This window comes from Vulpes lagopus, chromosome 12 (assembly GCF_018345385.1).
Source record: "Vulpes lagopus strain Blue_001 chromosome 12, ASM1834538v1, whole genome shotgun sequence".
In the NCBI taxonomy this organism is placed as follows: domain Eukaryota; kingdom Metazoa; phylum Chordata; class Mammalia; order Carnivora; family Canidae; genus Vulpes; species Vulpes lagopus.
Window position 1 is genome coordinate 69,812,924 of NC_054835.1, and position 23,712 is coordinate 69,836,635.

At 35.7% G+C, this 23,712-nt stretch overlaps 1 protein-coding gene across 9 annotated transcripts in view; it reads right to left on the bottom strand.

The window, feature by feature from the left end:
• CLOCK (clock circadian regulator) overlaps positions 1-23,712 on the bottom strand; it is a 132,982-nt gene that overhangs the window by 48,935 nt on the left and 60,335 nt on the right. For 8 of the 9 annotated variants that reach the window (XM_041724391.1, XM_041724395.1, XM_041724388.1 and 5 more), the window contains 4 exons: positions 22,156-22,215; positions 18,411-18,559; positions 15,000-15,091; positions 1,555-1,644 (listed from right to left, as the gene is read on the bottom strand). In XM_041724391.1, coding sequence (XP_041580325.1) covers positions 1,555-1,644; positions 15,000-15,091; positions 18,411-18,559; positions 22,156-22,215 — 391 coding nt within the window. Of the gene's footprint in view, positions 1-1,554; positions 1,645-14,999; positions 15,092-18,410; positions 18,560-22,155; positions 22,216-23,712 lie in introns of those variants that run through there. The other variant, XM_041724396.1, reaches the window with a different exon arrangement.

Consider the following 23,712-nt stretch of genomic DNA (forward strand, 5'->3'; position numbering starts at 1 on the left):
AGAGAGAGAGAGAGAGAGAGGCAGAGACACAGGCAGAGGGAGAAGCGGGCTCCATGCACCGGGAGCCCGACGTGGGATTCGATCCCAGGTCTCCAGGATCGCGCCCTGGGCCAAAGGCAGGCACTAAACCGCTGCACCACCCAGGGATCCCCAAAAATTCTATTTTAGAGAAAAAGGTTGCATATTAAAACAAAAAGAAATTATTTAAAACTATTTGTTAATATTTAATGACAACTAAAACTAGGAAAGCACATATTTTCTCTTATTATGTTTAATCCTAAATAAGTATTTCATTTTCTCAAAAGATACTGTGACAGTAATGTCAATGATATGAGGGAAAGTATCCACAGTAACTGGAGAAAAGCACTGTTTTAATAAAGGCTACTATTAAAGAAGAAGGAAATGAAATGGGTTTACTGGATCAGCAACAATCTCCTCTGCCCAAAAATTCACCTGCCAGTCTATAAGCTTTGGCTGACACAAACAACTAAAAATATCCAGAATATATGAGTAACAGAGGAAATTGGGTATGAAGCATATGGGAACTCTCTGTACTATATTCATTTTTCTGTAAATCTAAAAACAGTTATAAAATTAAAAGTTAAAAAAAACAACAACAAAATAAAACAAGAGAGAATGTGAAGGCAAAGAGGGTTTTCATTGATGGGGAAAACATTAATGACCAGGCACTTCAATCTCAACTAGCCCTGCTGGAGAATCTGGTCTTTTAAAGTGTGGAGTCTGTTGTTTTGATAACCTAAGAGGTAGAGAATAATCACTGGGAGGGAGATACTGCTCTTCATCTCTTGAAAGAGACCTTTACAGAAGTTTACTTTGTACTGTTAGAAATCTTCAAGAGATGGGCAATTTAAGAGTAATTTATAAGTAATTTCAGAATATTTATACTACAAGTTCTATCTTAGATAAAAACAATTACATTTTATTTTTTTAAACAATTACATTTCAAATAAAAACAGAATTGTAGCACAGTACCTAATATAGAGTGTGACACAGAGGAGATGTTCAATAAATATATGCTTGATAAAATAGCAGACATCAAAATATAACTCAGGTATTCACCATCCTAATCAAAATTATACAATATGATTCTTTTCTAATTCTGTACTCTTTCAATCATATTGAATACAAATTGAATATGGCCATTATTAAATTCTCAATTCAAGCACAGAGCACAAAAATTCTGTAACTCTTACTTTTAGTGTGTTATTCTAAGTTATTCTTTTGAGAAAATTATTTGAGTTCCTCCAGTGGGAATAAATACCTCTAGAAAATTAGTTATTCTCAAGATATTTCCAGTGGTTTAGCAACACTGTCACCAGGCTGATTAAAAAGGAAACACGCCATGCTGATCAAAAAGGAAAACGACGAAAACAGCATTAGAATAAGGAGGGCAGAGGTCAGAATATAGTGGCATGGTTAGAGCTCTCATCCCCAGTCTAACCACTGTTCAACACTGCTCTAGAGGTCCTCTTCCTTGTGCTTTAGAACATTTAAAACAGGCATTAAGTAAGAAAGACATCACAAGATACTTACTGGTAAATGTTCAAGTAATGAAGTTATACTCTCAGACACATATATTATGCTTCCATCTGTCATGATTGCTAAAAAAAAACCATCAAGAGCCTGAAATTAAACATAATGGTCAGTTAAGTGAAAAGAAAAAAAATATTTCACAGGATAGAAAAAAAAAATCTAATTAAAAGACAAAGGACTTAATGTGCAATTTCCAGAGTACTGCCAAATGCTAGCTTTTCCCTTTACAATACACCTTATTACATATTTTTATGCATTTTTAAATGTTTCTGGAAAAAAATCATCATACTATGGTGATATATGTGAGAACTGGCTTCTAAAAAACATAGATACTTAATGTTCTACCATTATTATATGTATATTATATGAAAATTGCCTTATCTGAAGATACTGGTATCTGAAGCACACATGATCAATGATAGATCTTTGACACACAAAAGAACACATTACCACCTTTTGGATATGTTAATAAAAAGATGTTTGATTGAAGCTTAAGGAGATATACTAGGGATAAAGTAAAAGGGAAATTAAGCTGAAAAAGTAGGCTAACGTCAGATCATGAAAGGCCTTGAATACCAGGTCAAAGACATAAGGATTTTGTTCAAAAGTAGTCTAGAAGCAGTATGTACCTGGATTTAGAAGAAACAATTAAGATAGGAAAATCTCAGCGGCTTTTGGAAGAATCAGTTAAGTTTAAGTTAATGAAAATCTGAATGACATTAGTAGCAGTAAGAACAGAGGACTTGGGCAAGCATTGAGAAATGGGAAGTTAGAGTTCAGGAGAGAAGGTGGTACAGGGGATACAATACCTAATAATAAAGCAATCCTGTACTTTATGTTTTATAAAGTATTTTCACTTGAAAATCCCAGACACAGCTGAAGAAATGCAATCTGCAAAAGACAGAAACATGCCAAAGACAAATCCTTGGGGTAATTATCTATGCACAGGGATGAGGAGGAGGACAAGTGCCAGAGAAAATGACAGAGAACACAGAAGACACTGTCGTCAAGGAAGAGGAAATGACAAGGTGAGTGAGCAGGAAGAGGGATAGTTCACTGTAAAATGAGATCCAATAGGATAAGGACTAAGAAAATGAGAAATGAATTTTGGTGACTTTCAAGAGTTGTTGTGTTGGTAGTAAGGTGAATCAGACTATAAGGAGTTTAGAGACAAGTGGATAATCAGATAATTATAAACTACTCCTTTATGAACTTTAGAGGGAAGAAAGGAGAAAGGACAAATTCTGAGGGGACCAAGTATCAAGGAAAGTAACTGAAGTATATACACAGGCTCAAGGAGAGGAAGATCCAGTGAAAAATACTGAAGATATACAGTAGAAAAGATATACCGTAAGAGGAGTTCCTCTTTGCTTATCAAAACAGTTACCATGGGACACGTGGGTGACTCAGAGGTTGAGAGTCTGCCTTTGGCCCAGGGTGATCCTGGGATCTGGATGGAGTCCCACATCAGGCTCCCCGCAGGGAGTCTGCTTCTGCCTCTGCCTGTGTCTCTGCCTCTTTCCCCCTGTCTCTCATGAATAAATAAAATCTTAAAAAAAAAAAAAAGTTACCATGATAAATTCAAATTTCTTTGTAATTATAGGGCTCTCTCAAAGGATAGCAATTGCTCATAAGAACCATATATATCTTCTTCAATACTGTATCTGTAAGCACCTAGCAGATGTGTGGGACACAGTGGATAAAAAAATACCTATAGTATAAATGTATGGACCTGGGAGTTAGAGCAATCTCCCTCTACTTCTAAGTAACTGTTGAAGAATTGCTGACTCTATGGAAAAAGGCACCCTCCACTTCCCCTTACCTTCTACTGGGGGACAGATCTGGGTTTCAGAAAGAACTTATTTTGATAGATGTTTATCTTCTAGAATGGCTCAGAAAAACCCATTCTTGGCCAAGGGTGTGTGCGTGTGCGCGCGCACGTGTGTGTGTGTGTGTGTGTGTGTGTGTGTGTGAGAAAGAGAGAGAGAGAGAAACACCTGGTAATTTAAGAAATTTCAAGGGGTGCCTGGGTAGCTCAGTCTTGATGTCAGTTCAGGTCATGATCTCTGGGACGGGAGATTGAGCCCTACATCAAGCTCTGCACTCAGTGGGGAGTCTGTGTGAGGTTCTCTCTCTTCCTCTTGCCCCCACCCCACGCACGTGTGCTGGTTTTCTCTCTCTAAAGTAAATAAATAAAACTTAAAAAAAAAAAAAAGAAAATTAATGAAATTATTTTTACAAAAACTCCTTACAATAATGCCAGTATTATTATTTCATAACGAATGGAGTCAAAACATATTAAGAACATGCTTCATGTGAAGCTAGCTTGTGCTATCTTTGAAAGTAAATTAGTAGTTACTATGGTGATCTGTATTTGCTCTTGGGATATTTGCTAGAAATTGATACGGCTCTCTTCTGTGAAGAGAATGAACTGAAATCAGAACTCTTAATGAAATAAGCCCACTGCTAGAATCAGAGCCTGCCCTTTCATCTTCAACACAGGCAAAGCCTAGGCAGAGAAAAGCCTGAGCCAACATATCACAAAAGTCTTAACACAAGAAGGACCCAGGGCCCAGACTTCTTGTGAGTGGAGGGATGCAATTTCTGAGCACAATGGATGAGTACAGCAAAAGCTAAAGGGGTCTTGAAGAGGGCCTTAAGGAGGAAGATTAGAGAGAGAGAACATAAAGTAAGGCAGGGAAGGACATCCTACTCCCAAGACAGGAGCTGGTGAAACTTAGTCCTTTCCCCAGTACTAGATGATGTAATGGAAAGAGTTCATTAGTTAAAACTGTCTTCAAAGATGATGACAGAGTAGGAGGACCCTAGGCTCAACCTTGTCCCACAAATACAATTAGTTAACTATCAAATCATCCTAAGTACCCCAGAAATTCATCTAAAGACTGGGACAGCAAACTCCATAACTAAACGTAGAGAAGACACCATAATGAAGAAGGTAGGAAGTGCTGAGGGGCAGTGAAAAAGATGGGCTGCTGCTGTAGGGAGAGAGCCCCAGTAGCAGAGACTGGCAAAAGACAGACCAGCACACAGGTGAGTGCATGGGAAAAATAAATCCCCATAGCAACTGGCTTAGAAAGTGAGAGGGGCCAAATTTCATGAGTTCTGGCAACCAGCAGGGCTTAACACCTGATTAGCAGGTTTGGCTCGGGGAGAGTCCTAGGACATTAGGGAAAATAGCAGGGCAAACAGCCTGTGGACACATAGTGTGGAAACATTGACCTGATGAGCACCTGGGGCACACAGTGGGGAGCTTATTTGTTCATTTCAGAGTGTGTCCCAGAGAGCATTCACAGAAAGACCCCACCAGGAACAAAGGACTGGCAGGCACCATCTTCCTCTCCCACCCCTCAGTCTAAGCACACAGCCACCTGTGGGAATCAGTGCAGCCCAACACTCGCTACCTAACTTGCTTACACCAAACCCCACCTTCCTGTGCTCCAGAAAAACTGCTTTTCCCAGACATGCCTGCATCAGTCCCAGTGTGATGGCCCCCCTCCCACAGAAAACCAGCCCAAACTCTTGTCCACACCACATCTCCCTATCCAGGAGTCTTGCAGGGCCTCAGTTCCACTGGTGGTAGTAACAGATTTCATTTCACAACAGGTAAAGAAAATCTCTGCAGACGACTGGCCTGAAGGATAAAGCAGCCAGGACACAACAGCAGAGCATACAAAGCACACACTGGAGATACTCCTTGAAGGGCCAGCCTCTGGGGAAGAGGTGTTACTACCCAGCAGGGCCCGACAAGACCTCTTCTTCATAAGGCCATTACCCTCAAGAACAGGAGACAAAGCTGACTTTGCTAACACAGAGAAGCAGGCAGAGATTTATACAAAATAAGGCGGCAGAGGAATTTTTCCAAATGAAAGAAAAGGACAAGGCCACAGCCAGAGATCTAAGTAAAACTGATATAAGTAACATGACTGATAGAAAATTTAAAGTTGATCCTAAATATATTCACCAGACTTTAGAAAAGTGTGGAAGACATCAGCGAGACCCTCAACACAGAGATAAGAAATAACAGAGCAGAGATAAAGAGCTCAATAAATGAAGCAAGAAATACACTTGGTGCAATGAACAGCAGGACTGCAGAAGCAGAGGAATAAACGAAGGACCTAGACTAGAATACAGAGTAATGGAAAGTACTCAAGCTGAACAAAAGAGAGAAAAAAGAATTACATAAAATGAAAATAGACTTATGGAATTCAGTGACTCCATCAAACACAGTAACATTTGTATTATAGGAGTCCCAGAAGAGAGAAAGGGGGCAGAAAATTTATTTGAAGAGATAATAGCTGAAAATTTCCCAAATCTGGGGAAGAAAACAGATATCCAGATCCAAGAGGCAGAGAGAATCTTCAACAAAATCAACAAAAGCAGATCCACACCAAGGCATACTGTAATTAAAATGGCAAAATATAGTGATAAAGAAAAAATTTTTAAAGCAGCAAGATAAAAGGTTTTTTTTTCTTTTTTTTACATTCAAAGGAAGCCCCCTAAAGCCAGCAAAGTATTTTCAACAGAAACTTTCCAAGCCAGAAGGGAGTGGGCATGATACATTCAAAGTAATGAATGGGAAAAATCTGCAGCCAAGAATACTCTATTCAAGATGGCTAGAGAACAGAACAGAAGAAGAGATAAAGAGTTTCCCAGGGGGAAAATAAAAAGTTTTCCCAGACAAATAAAAACTAAAGGAGTTCATGACCAGTAAACCAGCCTTGCAAGAAATATTAAAGGGAAAACTGAGTGGAAAAGAAAGACCAAAAGTGACAAGTGTGAAGGTAGGAAACTCAGTAAAAATGAGTATTTCTATAAAATATCAGTCAAGGAACTCACACAATAAAAGGATGTAAAATATGATACCATATACCTAGAACATGGGGAGGAGAGGTATAAAGAATTGGTTCAAACTTAAACAACCATCAACTTAATATAAACTGCTATATGCAGATGTTATATACAAACCTAATGACAACCACAGATCAAAAGCCACTAATAAACATGCATAGAATAAAGAGAAATACAACCAAAGATATCACTAGAGAAAACCAGCAAACTATCAGAGAGAAAGGATCGGAGAAAATCTTCAGAAACAATCACTAAACAGGTAATAAAATAACAACAAATACATATCTATTGATAATTACTTTGAAAGTTAATGGACTAAAGGATCCAATCAGAAGATTTTAGACCTGAAGACACCTGTAGATTTAAAGTGAGGGGATGGAGAAATACTTATCAAGCAAATGGATGTCAAGAAAGAGGCAAACCAAGAAACAGACTCTTAACTATAAAGAACAAACTGACAGTTATTGGAGGGGAAGGTACTAAACACATAATGGGCATTAAGGAGGGCACTCACTGTCATGACCACTGGGTGTTGTATGTAGGTTATGAGTTACTAAAATCTAAAAATTGAAACTAACTATATGTTAACTAGCAGGAATTTAAATAAAAATTTGGAGAAAAAAAAAAAGAATAGAAAGCCAGAAGAGCAATACTATTATAAGACAAATTAGACTTTAAAATAAAGACTGGACCACTTGGTTGGCTCAGTCAGTGAAGCATGTGACTCTTGATCTTGGAGTTGTGAGTTTGAGCCCCATGCTGGATGTAGAGAATACTTAAAAATAAAATCTTTATTTTTTTAAACAAGAACATTTATTTTCCTGGAACAACAGGCAAAGAAAGAAAGACACTATATAATAAAAAAGGGGACAATCCAACAAAAAGATGTAACAATTGTGAATATTTATGCACTCAAATACATAAAACAATAACAAACATAAAGGGGCGCCTGGGTGACTCAGGAAGTTAAGTGTCCAACTTGATTTCAGCTCAGGTCTCGATCTCAGGGTCATGAGTTGAAGCACCACGTTGGGCTCCACGCTGGGCATGGAGCCTACTTTAAAAAAAAAAACAAATATAAAGGAACTAATCGATAATAATACAACAATAGTAGGGGACTTTAACACCCCACTTACATTGATACACAGATCATTTAAACAAAATATCAACAAGGAAACGATGGCTATGAATGAGCACTGGGTGAGATGGATTTTATAGACATATTTGGAACATTCCATCCTAAAACAGCAGAATACACATTCTTTTTATATGCACACAGAACATTTTCCAGAACAGATCACATATTAAGTCAAAAACAATACTCAACAAATTAAAAAAGACTGAAGTCATGCCATGCATTTTTCTTTTTTTTTTTTTTTTACCACAACTCTATGAAACTAGAAGTCAACCACAAGAAAAAAATCTGGAAAGACCACAAACACATAGAGGTTAAATAACATGTTACTAAACAATGAATGGGTCAATTAGGAAATAAGAGAAATTTAAAAAGACATGAAAACAAATGAAAATGAAATCCTTCAGGACATGGCAAAAGCAGTTCTAAGAGGGAAGTTTTATAGCAATATAGGCCTACCTCAAGAAGAAAAATCTCATAAACAAAGTAAACTTACACCTAAATGAGCTAGAAAAAGAATAAACAAAACTGAAAACCAGCAGAAAGAAGGAAATAATAAAGATAAGAACAGAAATAAATGATACAGAAACTAAAAAAACAAAAGTGCAGATCAATGAAATCAGTGTTGGTTCTTTGAAAACAGTAAAACTGATAAACCTCTAGCCAACTTATTAAGAAAAAAGAGAAGCACCCAAATAAATAAAATCACAAATGAGAGGAGAGAAATAACAAATACTACAGAAATACAATTGCGACAGATCATTAAAAAACTATATGCCAACAAATTGGACAACACAGAAGAAATGGATAAATTCCTGAAACACATAACCTACCAAAACTGAAACAGGAAAATAGAAAATTTGAACAGACCAATAACCAGCAAAGAAATAAAATCAGTAATCAAAAAACTCCCAACAAACAGAAGCACAGACCTAGATGGCCTCATAGGCAAATTCTACCAAATATTTAAAGAAGGGTTAATACCTATTCTTGTCAAACTATCCCAAAAAATAGAAGAGGAAGGAAACCTTCCAAATTCATTCTGTGAAGCCAGCATTTACCCTGATATGAAAACCAACTAAAAAACCACAAAAAAAAAAAAAAAAGAACGACAGAAGACTATCTCTGATGAACATAGATGCAAAAATCTTCAACAAAATATAAGCAAACCAAATCCAACAATACATTTTAAAAAGCATTCATCACAATCAAGTGGGATTTATTTCTAGGGTGCAAGGGTGGTTCAGTATTCACAAATCAGTGTGACACAACGAGTCAATAAGACAAAGGATAAAACCCATATGATCATCTCAATAGATGCAGAAAAAGCATTTGACAAAGTACAACATCCATTCATGAAATCTCAAAAAGTGGGTTTAGAAGTAATATACCTCAACCTAATAAAGACCTTATATGAAAAACACACAGCTAACATCATACTTAATGGTGAAAAACTAAGAGCTTTTCCCCTAAGATCAGGAACAAGACTCTCCACTCTCACCACTTTTATTCAGCATAGTACTGGAAGTCCTAGCCATAGCAATGAGCCAAGAAAAAGAAATAAAAGGCATTCAATTTGGCAAAGAAGAAGTTAAACTTTGACTATTTTCAGTTGACATGATACTATATATATATAGAAAACCCAAAAGACTTATCCTTAATGAGGAAAAACAAAGTTTTTCCCCTAAGGTCAGGAACAACACAAGGCTACTTACTCTCACCACTTTTATTCAACATAGTACTGGAAGTCCTAGCCACAGCAATCAGACAACAAAAAGAAATATAATGCATTCAAATCTGTAAGGAAGAAGTAAAGCTTTCATTATTTGCATAGGACATGATACTGTAGACAGAAAACCCAAAAGGCTCCACCAACATTTTGCTAGACCTGATACACAAGTTCAGTAAAGTCACAAGATACAGAATCAATCTACAGAAATCTGTTGCATTTCTAGATATCAATAATGAATCAGCAGAATGAGAAATTAAGAAAACAATCTTGTTTAAAATTGCACCAAAAATAATAAGATACCTAGGAATAAAGTTAACCAAGAGATGAAAGACCTATGCTCTGAAAACTATAAGACATTTATGAAAGAAATGGAAAATGACACAAAGAAATGGAAAGACATGCCATAATCATGGATTAGAAGAGTAAATATTGTTTAAAATGTCCATACTACCCAAAGCAGTCTACACATTTAATGCAATCCCTATCAAAATACCAATAGCATTTTTTTTTTACAGAACTAGAACAAACAATCTTAAAGTTTGTATGGAACAAAAGACCTTGTATAACCAAAGTAATCCTGAAAAAGAAAAGCAAAGCTGGAGGCATCACAATTCTGGACTTCAAGTTATATTACAAACCTGTAGTAATCAAAACAGTATGGTAATGGCACAAAAATAGACATACAGATTAACAGAACAGAAAACCCTAAAATAAACCAAAATTATATTGTCAATTTTCGTCAAAGCCAGAAAGATGGGAAACAGTCTCTTCAACAGATGCTGTTGGAAAAACTGGACAACATGCAAAAGAATGAAACTGGACCAGTATGTTATACCATATACAAAAATAAATTAGAAATAGATTAAAGATTAAATATAAGACCTTCTAAAAATCTTAGAAGAGAGCATGGGTATTTAACTTCTCTGACATCAGCCATAGCAATTTTTTCTAGATAGGTCCCCTGAGGCAAGAGAAACAAAAGCAAAAATAATCAACAAAACTATTAAAAGGAAACTGATGGAATGAGAGAAGATATTTACAATGATGTATCTGATAAAGGGTTAGCACCCAAAATACATAAAAAATTTATAAAACCAAATAATCCAATTAAACAATGGGCAGAAGACAAGAACAGACATTTCTCCAAAGACATACAGATGACCAATAGACACATGAAAAGATGCTCATCATCACTTACCATCAGGGAAATGCAAATCAATACTAGAATGAGCTATCACCTCACACCTGTCAGAACGGCTAAAACCAACAACACAAGAAACAACTGGTGATGGTGAGGATGTGGAGAAAAAAAGAAACTTCCTGTACTGTTGGTGGGAATGCACAGTGGAAAACAGTATGAGAGTTCCTCAGAAAGTTAAAAATAGAACTACCCCATGATCCAGCAATCACACTACTGGCTATCTATCCACAAAATTCAAAAACGCTAATTCAAAGGGTTATGTGTGCCCTGATGTTTATAGCAGCATTATTTACAACAGCCAAGATAGGGAAGTAGGCCAAGTGTCCATCGACTGATGAATGGGTACGGTGTGGTGTGTGTGTGTGTGTGTGTGTGTGTATATATATATATATGAGGAAATATATATATATATATATATATGCATATACATAGGCATACACATATATATCATGAAATATTATTCAGCCATAAAAAATGAATTTTTGCCATTTGCAACAACATGGATAAAGCTAGAGAGTATAATGCTAAGTGAAATAAGTCAGTCAGAGAAAGATAAATACCAAATGACTTCACTGATACGTGGAATTTAAGAAACAAAACAAATGAGCAAAGGGAAAAAAGAGAGACAAACCAAGAAACAGAGTCTTAACTATCGAAAACTGATGGTTACCAGAGGAGAAGTGGGTAAGGGGATGGGTTAAACAGGTGACAAAGACTAAGGAGTGCACTTTTAATGAGCACCAGGTAATGTACAGAATTGCTGAATCACTATATTGTACACCTGTGACTAATATAACACTATATGTTAACTGGAATTAAAATGAAAACTTAAAAAAAACTCCTTGCCTTCCTATTTGACATCTACTTGGCCCACAATAAAAGAACTGTGTAAATCCTTATTATTTATTCAATGTTTGACCTGGGGAAGACTGGGATGGAAGTTCTAGGGAAGAGGACAGTACTTCCTTGTGCATCTGTATCTAAGATGAGGCTGACAGGGCACTAGCCCTTCCCTTGTAAATTACTGGAGAGAATGGCCAGCTGCCAAGGGGAATGAGCTTCATACACAGAGATTACTTCACATAGATAGGACTTTGTAGAAAGATCTAATCAAGCTAAATTGTCCTGAATTCCTTGACTACCCCTCAAACCAACTTCCTCCCTCCCAAGGATAAAAAGGAATATTCCACAGGCAACAAAGATAAAAGGGAGAGGGACAGATAGCATGGAGAATAGGTGAGAAACAGCCAACACATAAGTTATGTTTCCCAGTTCTTTCATTAATTAGCTACATGACCTTGGACAAATTACAACTTCTCTGGGCCTCATAAATAAAATGAGCTGAATGATTTAATCTCTTCTACTAGCAATTCTAATATTCCAAGATAATGCCTATATTTAAAATTCTGCTGAAAATGATATCAAGACTGCTGATCTATAATCTGATCAACACAAATAGCCAACTGTAACACAAGTAGGTTAGTTAGACCACGGTTGTAATATATGTACACATTTATACATATTCTCCTAGTATCTCATACATATCTTGGCATAGTAATGTTGGGATATAAATATGCTACATATACAGCAGTTAATGAATAGTAGATATATAGTGTACAGTTAATATGCAGAATATATAGTTAATACTAAAAAGCAAAAATGTCTTTAACACATTAATAAACAAATGTAACACTTTTTAGGAATGTAATCTAAAAAGCTGTGAGTATAAGACAATTTATATTTTCAAAATTTTTAATATGTTGAAGTTTTCTCGGTTGCATATTACAATGTTATAATCTCTAGATTTATTTATTAGATAAATCTAATAGTATGTAGTACCTATGTAGATAGTTATCTACATAGGTACTACATGTGTCTTGGCAAATAAAAAAAACCTGACCAGTGTAAAGAAAATTTAGAGACAGTGCCTCACTGTTTAGCCTATTAGTGAATTTATCTTAAGGTATTAAGAAATAAATGAAGATACTATTTTTTTTTTAATTTTTATTTATTTATGATAGTCACACAGAGAGAGAGAGAGAGAGAGGCAGAGACACAGGCAGAGGGAGAAGCAGGCTCCATGCACTGGGAGCCCGACGTGGGACTCGATCCCGGGTCTCCAGGATCACGCCCTGGGCCAAAGGCAGGCGCCAAACCGCTGCGCCACCCAGGGATCCCAAATGAAGATATTATATATAAATTTATGAATTTATAAGAAATTTTTCATACCAATAAAAAAGAATGGGTATTTTATGATTAACAGAGAAGATCTTATTAAATCACTGCATTGAGTTTATAAAATAAAAATTAAGAAGCAATTAAATGAGCTATTTCCTTTCTCTGTTTAAACATTAGTTTAGGGCAGCCCCAGTGGCACAGCGGTTTAGCGCCACCTTCAGCTTGGGGTGTGATCCTGGAGACGGGGGATCGAGTCCCATGTCAGGCTCCCTGCATGGAGCCTGCTTCTCCCTCTGCCTGTGTTTCTGCCTCCCTCTCTCTCTCTCTCTGTGTCTGTCATGAATAAATAAATAAAATATCTAAAAAAATAAAAAATAAACATTAATTTGTGTGCATGTACTCTTCATAAGCATGTTACTTATATCTAACAAAGTAATTTTGGACAATGTTAATGAGTTTAGTGATGAGTAAATGATCAGAAGGCTATTACAGACCACTTTTTTATGAACTTTAGAATAAAATATTTTTGTTATAGCAGAACACTTACCTTTTAGAGGAAAAAAAAATCTTAATATTAGAAACTATTATTTGGTTTATAAATTAAGTGTCCACTAATTTAAAGAGCTAATTGCTGGTTTTTAAGCTAAAAGGTCTGTTCTTTGGCTAGCTTTCACTGAAAGTAAGTTTCAGTGTGCACAGAGGCTCAGGCCATGAAGATCAGAGGCTGCAGTGAATCCTAGCTGAGCTACTTACTGAGCTACTGAGCTACTTACTAACTCTGTTACTTTGGGTAACATAATCCCTTTGTTCATCAACTTCCAAATGAGGAAAGTAAGAAAGAATACTAACAGACTATTTAGATTATTGTGAATATTCATTGAGTTAATATGTGAAAAGTGCTCAGTTATTTTCAGATGTTAAGCACAGCTACAAGTATATATACAGTCCAACAAATTTTCAGATAGTAACATTTCTGCTGAATATATATTAATCTGGTAATTAACTGTTCCATTTAAGGTATAAACAGAAAAATAACATTAATTTGCAATATACTTGATGTTGCTTCATACTTTAGTGAATATGGTCATTACACATACATACATAACATAGATAAATGCTTAAGGTCTAAAATAATATATCTAAACAAGGGATCCCCGGGTGGCTCAGCAGTTGAGTGACTCCCTTCGGCCCAGGGCATGATCCTTGAGGTCCAGGATCGAGTCCCACATTGGACTCCCTGTATGGAGCCTGCTTCTCTCTCTGCTTATGTCTCTGCCCCTCATTGTGTCTCTTATAAATAAATAAAATCTTAAAATTATATATATATAATATATATATAAAAACAAACAGGGTAAGAGATGTAAATTATTTGACAACCTCTACATCCCTACCTTGATTGCTTTCCTCAACTCTATGTCTAGTTTGCTTATTTTTCTTGTCCTTAACGGTTATTGCCAAAGTATACCACCTTTCCTATCTTAAGTTTCCATGGAAATTTGATACAGAACTCTGTGTATTTTGTGTGCAAAGATGACATCTATATAGAAATTGTTTCCTATATAGAAAACGATTAAAAAGTAGAAAAGTAAAATTGATGGATAGGATTCAAAACTTTTTGTGGATTTTATAAATGACTTATGAGGTATTAAGGGTTTTCAATTATAAGCAAATATGTTCTGAATGGTTTTCAAAAATAATTTTTTTACAGAACATTTACTTATTTCCTTTTAAACATTTCTACTTGAATTAAGAAGGGTTGCCTTTCAATGTATATTGCAATGTTTTAATATTTTCAAAATACTCCATTTATTATTTTATATTATATTTAGGTGAACTTCAATTTGTTAAAAAAGATCCTTAGTCCAGTAGTATACATTTCATAATAATATTTAAAGATTTTATTTTTAAGTAATCTTTACACCTAACATGGGGCTTGAACTCATGACTCTGAGATCAAGAGTCACATGCTTTACTGAGCCAGCCAGGCACCCCTCATAAGTAATAGTTAACATGCGATGAATAAAATACATTATTTGTCATTTGAATGTTGTTAGTGTGGCCTCAGGTAAAGAACTTGATAGCTATAGGTTTCTGACTTTTATTAAGCCTCTCAAAAATCATGTACTATAAAAAAAAATATGAAAATTTAATACTACCTTACCACATAGTACTATTTACTTATACTTACATTGATTAATTTTAATTGAAGACATAGTTTACTGATTTATGATGAATTAAGGCTTTTCAATATTAGTATACTAAAATTCATCACCTCAATGATTTATTTTTTGAGGAAAATAGAACTTTTCAAAAATTAAATCTAGACATACCTCTAACATTAATTGTGTAAATTCTTCATTACTAAGGAATGTAGGTTTCCAGTCCTGTCGGATTTCACTGGCATCTGACTGTGCAGTGATTTCTGTAAAGATTATTTGACACATTAGTGGCATACTCCAAACACACGGTAGGGGTATAGGGTGGTACAAAAGTCCAGCAAGTTGCCTTCTCTCCTCCCTAAGATAAGAACCACAGGCAATAACATTTACTGGTTTAGGTAGGTATCAGGAGGCCCAGGCATGAGTATGATGAAACACATGGGCTAATGTGGCAAGTTATCTACTTGGATTTGGTCTCTTGGAAATACCAGTCTCCGGTTTTTCTCTGGGGAGCTTTAACAGCCTGTAATCCTGAAGGCCTGAGACTGCTTCCTGCTTGATATAATGACCACATAGGAATCAGAACAAGCATATCAGAATCAAGCATTAGAAGGAAATTCTTTCTCCTTCCTTCTCTTGACATTCAAATGGTGGAACTTAACTAGAGCAGTCCTAAGGACCTGAGCCTAGAGGAAAGGCGCCAAGGAAGTCAGTCAGTCAGTCTGCTTTTAACTAAGACGACTTTATGTTTACCTATTGCCAGGCAGAAAGGTTCCTTCCAATTTGAGATGTTCTATTCTGAATTCATCAAGAAGACTAAATTAAGATTTGGGGCAAAAACTTTAAATTAATAATCCCAGACTGATTTTTGGTTAGTGCCTACTTGAATGTTTTCTTAGTGGTAGGAAACTGGTCAAAAATCTGTAGATCCCTGGTTTGGGGGGCACACATTTTAACAAAATTAGTGGTTTACCTTGCAACATTTTTCTAATGGATTTAGTTATGAGAAAGCTATTTATAAAGAATGAAACCTGAAATATTTAGGGAATACGTATTTTTGTTTCTAAATGCAGACAAATTAAACAACCAGGCAAAATAAAAACCTATGTCATAGATTTCACACTACAAAATATATTCTACTTTGCAGTGAAAAGTAGAAACTAAGGTGTTCTGATTATGTATTACCAGACATACTGGAAATGCCTGTACTACAATATGAAGAGTAACTAAGAAGTCTGGCTACTAATTCTGTGGAATATAGTCATGCTTTTCAAATTCACATCCATTGTATACTTCCAGAAAAAGGATTTGAATCCACAAGCAAATCCATCAAGTTCAGTTAAACACAAGCTTAGAGTACTAATAATAAGTATAATAGAATTCCCGGGCAGCCTGCGTGGCTCAGTGGTTTAGTGTCTGCCTTCAGCCTAGGTCGTGACCCTAGAGACCCAGGATCGAGTCCCACATCGGGCTCCCTGCATGGAGCCTGCTTCTCCCTCTGCCTGTGTCTCTGCCTCTCTCTCTCTGTCTCTCTCTGTATGTCTCCATGAATAAATAAAATCTTAAAAAAAAAAAAAAAAGAATTCCCTTTCAATTTAAGGTAAATTTTATTTTTGTGAGAATTATATACCCAATTTTGAAAAAAAAAAGATCTACATAATGTGAGAATTAATCTTCTATTATCAGGGGCAAATGCATTTCTATGATTTTATTTCATTCAGCAATCATTTATTGAACTGCAATGTCCGAGGGGACTGAGTATGCCAACAAGGGGCACAAAGGTGAGAATACTATCTGTAGAGGTAAAATGTAACAATAATGGTGACAATAAAAATGAATACAAGCAATTTTGACACATTTACACAAGAATCAACAGAATTTGGCAACTGTGATAAGGTACTAAGGAAGATGAAAAAAAATCCAAATCTTTTCAGGCTTGAGTCCTAAAATCTGAAAGGGTAGTATTTTAAAAATGTAAAAAGGAAAGTTGAGAGAAAGAGGTGATTTGACAAAATGAAAACGAATGTACAGTGTCTGAGCACATGCAAAAGAAAGAACTAGAAGTTATCTGGAAACAAAAGACTGAAAATTTACACCTAAAAATACAGATACGGTAGCTTAATAAAGAGGCCAATAGTTGAAGCTATGGAATGAAATAACCACAGGAAACACTATAGAGAAAGCAAGAACACAAAAGACAAGACATTTAAAGGGCAAAAAAAGAAAGTTTCAGTTAGGAAGGGGAGGTGAATGAAGAAGTGCAGTACAGTATAACACAGGCCAAGGGAGGGGGGCGGGAAACAGGAGGATGGATTAAAATTTCCAGTGCGCCTGGATGGCTCAGTGGGTTAAGCTTCTAACTAACTCTTGATTCCTGCTAAGGTCATGATCTCAGGGTCCTAGGATCATGCCCCACGTCAGGCTCTGCACTGAGCATGAAGCCTGCTTGGGATTCTCTCTCTCCCTCTGCTCCTCCCCCTGCTCACACACTCCTACTCTCTCTATATAATAAATAAATAAATCTTTAAAAAAAATTCCCGTGCATTAAGGTGTATTCAAAAGCTACTGCTATTGTCTGGTTGGTGGCAGAAGGCATGGGGCTGCTTGCATCTGTGAAATTAAGAAAAATAATTTCAAAGAGTGGTGGAGCATAAATCAGTCTGGTAATGCATGACTGAGTGAGCCCAGGAGGAGTGAATAAAAGGTACTAGTCACAAATTCTCCTTTTGAGAAGTTTTACTATTTCATTTACATTTGGAAAAGGAAAAGTCCTTCTGTAAGTTTTTCACCTATTATCTCTGTTACCAAAACATTCAATGTTAACTTTTTCACTTCATGACTCAATTAGTCTAAATGATTTTCTTTGATTAATAATCATACCTTATTTCATACACTGTTTATTTCCTAAACATACACTGAAATCATCTTTTAAAATGGTGCATAAGGCCCTCATGATGTGGTTCTTGCCTCTTTGAAATATGCCCATAATTTTCCAATTCAACTATACTCCAATTCCACTGACCCTCATGATGTGGTTCTTGCCTCTTTGAAATATGCCCATAATTTTCCAATTCAACTATACTCCAATTCCACTGAACTCTGCTTCTCTGCTTTTGCATATGCTATTTCCTATTTCCTCCAGATGAAATGCTATTCTCTCTACTTAATCTAAAATGAAGACTCAGTTGAAAGTTCAACTATTTTTAAGCCTTTTCTGACACATTTTCCCCCCTGTGTTCTCAGAGAAAGTTTATGGTTTACAAACACTACTCACATTCTAAGTATCTTCGTTGTAAATTAGCTGTCTATATGTTTGTCTTCCTTGGCTTAGGTTAACTGAGGGCCAGGACTGTTACTCTGCACCCCAAAAATCTAGGATATAGTAGGCACTAAATAAATGTTTGTTGAATGAAATAAAGAACATACCAGGAAATCTTTAAAAAAGCAATTGATTTCTTTCTCTCAAAAAAAGGTGAGGACACACATCCAATTTTAAGAATCACTGTCAAGATTCTATCATATTATGCTTTAAGGAAGAATCTGTTATTTTAAAAAATCCATCTTATAAAGTTAAAATTTTACCTTTATGTTTTCGTAAAAAATCAATGCTCTTCTGCAGAACAGTAGATTTGTCCATCTTCCTAGCATTACCAGGAAGCATGGATCCCAGTTCTTTAATGAGAACATTAAATTGATCTCTACGTTTCTTTTCAGATTTGTTTCTAGATACTCTGATGGAAAAAAAAAAAATTAAGCAGCTTTCAAACAATCCATTTGATTACACACACAGTTTAATACAATGCTTATTCTGGACATAACTACGCACCATGTACTTCTATCAATATGGGTGGTAATAAGTATCCACAAGTTACCAACAATGTACAGTTAATTGGGGCAATAATTTTCTTATCACTGAAGAACTTACATATTAAGCATTTGGCAAACATGTTCTTAGGAAAACGCCAGTAAGAACAAACTTCATTCAAATTTCAGGTTTTATTTAATCTAGTGTTTACCAAGAATTTATATTTTTCCTTATTAGAAGCAGCCATCTCTTATAAGTTTTATATTACAAACAAATCTAAAAATGAAAATCTCTCTACCCTCAGGCTTATCCATACAGTCTTCCTCTTTATTCCTGTATGCCAGGCTGCTCCAGCACAGAGCAATAACCATTTGTTTGCATTTCTTTCTCTCCATTAGGTTGTGTACACCCTAATAACAGAGCCCTAATTTTTTCATCTAAGCACTTAAGCGTAACAACTAACAAACAGTAAGCACTCAAAATATGCATGCCAAATGAATAATTAGTACTTTTGCATGTGAAGCAGTTAACCAGTAAACAAATACCAAGCGGCACCAAGACCTTCAGACAAGTAAATACAATTATTTATAGAGCAATTAATCATTCTATAATACCTCTAATTGTCTACTTTGTGAACTTTGATTTTCTAATTTAGTTTTTGCCTAAGCAAAGTATAATCATATCCCAGAAGGTCAGAAGATAATCTTATTTTATTTTTTTTCAGTAACAAAGAAGCATTTATTCTGTTAGTACTGGGAAAAAATAAAATGGTTCAAACCTCTTAATAAACTTAATAGATATTAAATGACTCCATCAAACTGAGTGCTTGCTATAATAAGAGAGACTGAGCTAATAAAGGCTAAGAATACTGGGGAAATACAAGCTCTTTCAAGAAGTTTAGCCAATTCCTATGGAAATTCAGAGGAAGCAGGATGGCATCCTCACATACTGAAGTAAGTCATGAAGGCTAAGTGAGCTAAGTGAGAAAAGGATGGCAGTGGGGTATATGCAAGGCATTGCAGGTACAGGAAACTTCTGCATGAACAAAAACCTGTCAAAAGTAGTTCAATCTGGCTAACATGGTCAATGAACAGGTTGTCTGTGCTTCGGTAGGCTAGAGCTAGGGGGTAGGGGGGAGAAATAAATGCTTGGAAAAAACATGAAGTCTTTAGGTTACATAAAAGGATTTTAATTTAATCCTGAAAGTCATGGGAAGGTACTGAAATGTTTTCCAGCAAAGAAATATGAACAGACCTGCTTGTTAATAAGACCATTCTGCCATCAGAATGATAAGAGTGATAAAAAGGATCAACACTTGGTGAAACAAATTAATTTGGCAAATACTCTTGAAATCTTACTGTATGGCAAATACACCTGGACACTAGATGACCATTTAGGAGGCAAACGCTGTTAATAGAGGTAGTGTGGATTTGAGGCTTAAGAGGCAGAACTTATCCATTCTAGGTAAATCAGACCTGGTTTGCAGTGGGAAGCAGAACAGAAACCTAAGAGGATTCCCATGTTACTAATAACTGTTTATTAATGTGAAATATAATATGTAATGCTGGTCTTGGTGGACAGATGGTTTGGAGAGAATTCAAATACAACGAAATTGCCTGTTTCACGTTTTAAAAGATATATACAAGAGGCTTAGATATACAAATCTAGCTATACTCCTTTAGAAAAAATAAATAAGCATCTGAGAATTAGCATATGTATCTGAACACATGAATCGGGATAAAAATAAAAGCCAATATTCATTGCATATTTATGTGTCAGGCATTACTATAAATACTTGTGAAATCTCATTTATTCCTGTGAGGTAGACTTTATTACCACTTTTCAAGTTACAGATGACAACTTAGGCACAGAGGAGGACAAGCCCAGTGCCATACAGCTACCATGAAGCTGTAATTCAAATCAGCCATTTTTATTCCAGGAGAAGAACACGTACAGAGATCAAATATTGCCAACTCTATGACTGGATCATAACCACTAAAGTAAACTTCACTCCATATTCCATTTAGGCTGGAAGTTCCTAGCCCTTGTGATAATTTCCCTGATGACAGGTCACAGATGTTTCATTTTCCGGGTGGGTATAAAACTCCCTTTGTTCTTGGTTCCAAACTAAGATACTTGAACTCATAATTGTTTCAGTCACTGTTCAGTGTGGTCCTGCTTATTTCTGACAGTATTGTGAGGTTCTCTGTCTTTTTCCAATGTCTTCCAAAGCCACAGTATTTTTGGTTCCCTAAAAACATTCTCAAAGTCTTCAAAAATAGAATACCCTTAGCTTACCTTATCCATCTATAAACTTGGCCTTTAAGACTGTCCGAGTCAATTCCTTACAGATCTACCTCTTCATTTAGGCATGACTGAAGAACTTCCCTTCACCAGACTGAGGTTAAGGGATAGGGATTGTCCTATATACTTTTAGCTTCAAATCCAAGCCTTTTTATTTCCTTGAATACACCATATAGTTTCCTCAAAATCTTCTTCTGAGATATATTTTATCATTCATTAAAGTATTCAGCAACTTACCTGGTTACTGTGAATATTTTCCAAATCCCAGTAACTCCCCTCTTTTTTTTTTTTTTTTTTTTTTGCTAAATGCAGACATGTAAGATTACTTATTACATGTTTATCTTTTGTATCTGTCTATAATACAACATTTACCCTTGTCTAAGCAACCATATAGTTCAACACAGAAAAAAAAATAAAGTGTTTACTACTCACTCTGAGGGACTACAAACTTTGCTGTAATGCTACCTGGGCCTTTTTCCTCCTGATTATAATTAACTGCCTACTTTAGGTGGAAGCCCCCATCAATACCACGATGGCTTTAGGTCCCATTCCCTCACCTACTTGAAGATACCTCTCCAACAATTCTTCCCTCCCTTTCCCCACTGTCTACTTTCCCTCCTACTGGGAAAATGGAGACATGTGGAGACCATAGAAGCCTACCCAGAAAGAACTCTCAATTGCCAAAGCTGAAACAATTTGAGCAACAAAATAGAACAGCACTGGAGTATAACCTAAAGTATAAAAACACGAGTCCATACAGATATTAAAAAAAAAAGGGGGAAACATTTTTTTTACACAAGTATTCCAAATGTGTGTAGATATCCCCTCCTACGGGAGATGGAGTTTAATTCCTTCCATCCCTACTCTGAAGATAGGCTGCACTTACTGACTTGTTACCAAAGAACAGAGCAAGTTAAGGGGAAAACAGTAACTATAATGGTGAATCTGGTAAACCCTACCTTAGCAAAGGGATGAAGGTTAACATTCCTAGTGATGTCTTATAGATATTATATACTCATAATATGATGTGATGAGATGAGCACTTTTACAGGATAACTTTATTTAAATTACAAACTGCATACTGATATTCTAAGCATTTCCAACTTGCCAATATATCTAAGTTGTTAAGGCAGAGAGCTTCTGGAAATCACTGTTTTACTATTTACTCTTACATTTGCTTATTATTCATTTATTATTTAACATCTTAAATTGAACTACCTTTTTGCTTTGTCCTTGTCATCTTCTTCCACCAACCCATCAAAAATACTACCATCTTCTCTAAAAGAAAAAAGAAAGTAGATAGAGAAAATAAGAGCAGACTCACTAAGCAAGAGCAATACCAACATGACATGTGAATCAAATCAGTTATATCCTAGGATTTTTGTAGAGTAAAAAATTGTACAAATTCAAACTCAATTAACTAAGTTGTTTTCTAATAAATATTAAAAAATTAAAGTTTACCCATGTTTAATTGTATTTTTTAAAAGCTTATCATAAATGTGAACTGTAAAACTTCTTATGTACTATATATACATGCTTAAAAAAAACAAAAACAGAATTTAATCTAATCAGAGGTTAATATCGTTTCAAACTGTTAGTATTCAGTGAAAATCCAGAAAGTCAGCATATTTACCATTATATAAAATGATTCATTTGAAATTATTTTTAATTATAAGAGCATAGCTTAAAAATTTATTGAGACATTCATGTTATAAAATCACAAATCACTCACTCATAAACATCATAATATCTAGCTTTAACTTATATTAATACATTTCATTCATTACTGATTCATTTGACAAATATTTATTAGTACTCATGTGCCAGGCTCTATTCTGGACATGATTACAGAGCAGTTAATCAAACACGGAGATCCCTGCTCTCTTACAGCTTATTTTCTAGTAGAATGAAACAAATCAAGAAAGGAATATACAATGACAAGTTTTAGATTTTTTTAAAAAGGGGTGATTGTTTAGGTACTATGATGCTACCTTAATCTGAGTGGTTAGGGAAAGATGTGCTGAGGGTCGGACTTTAAGCCCAGATCTAAGTGACAAGAAGGGGCTGGTAATGGAAAGATCTAGGGGAACAGCATTCTAAAAACGAAATCAAGAGCACTGGAGGCTAATTCCTTAACCTTAAGTAGCAATATTAAATAATTTCATATGAGCTTTACATGAATTCACAATTCACTATTTTAACCACCTTCCCATGGCCTATAAAGCACATATAGTGCCTGCTGGATCCACTGTTGAGAACATCTACCAATCTTGTATCATAGAGCTCCATGTCTGGACTTTCAGGGTTCCAAGTACGCATTGCAATTTATGAAAACTTCTGTATGTATATGCACTTTACTGAGGAGAGTGTCCATAACTTCCATGATATTCCCAGATATAATGAACTCATATTAAGAATCACTGCTTTGGGCAACCCGGGTGGCTCAGCGGTTAGCGCCGCCCTCAGCCCAGGGCGTGATCCTGGAGTCCCAGGATCGAGTCCCACATCAGGTTCCCTGCATGGAGTCTGCTTCTCCCTCTGCCTGTGTCTCTGCCTCTCTCTCTGTGTGTGTCTCTCATGAATAAATAAACAAAATCTTAAAAAAAAAAAAGCATCACTGCTTTATGTCTGAACACAGAGGTTATCTCTAGATATCATACTGTCTAGAATGGGAACTGGCAATCACCAAGAAGCATAATACCATAATTATATTTAATTTCTCAGGAGCACTGAAAGAACATCCCTTCTGAGGGACAACTACACTTACAGTCCACC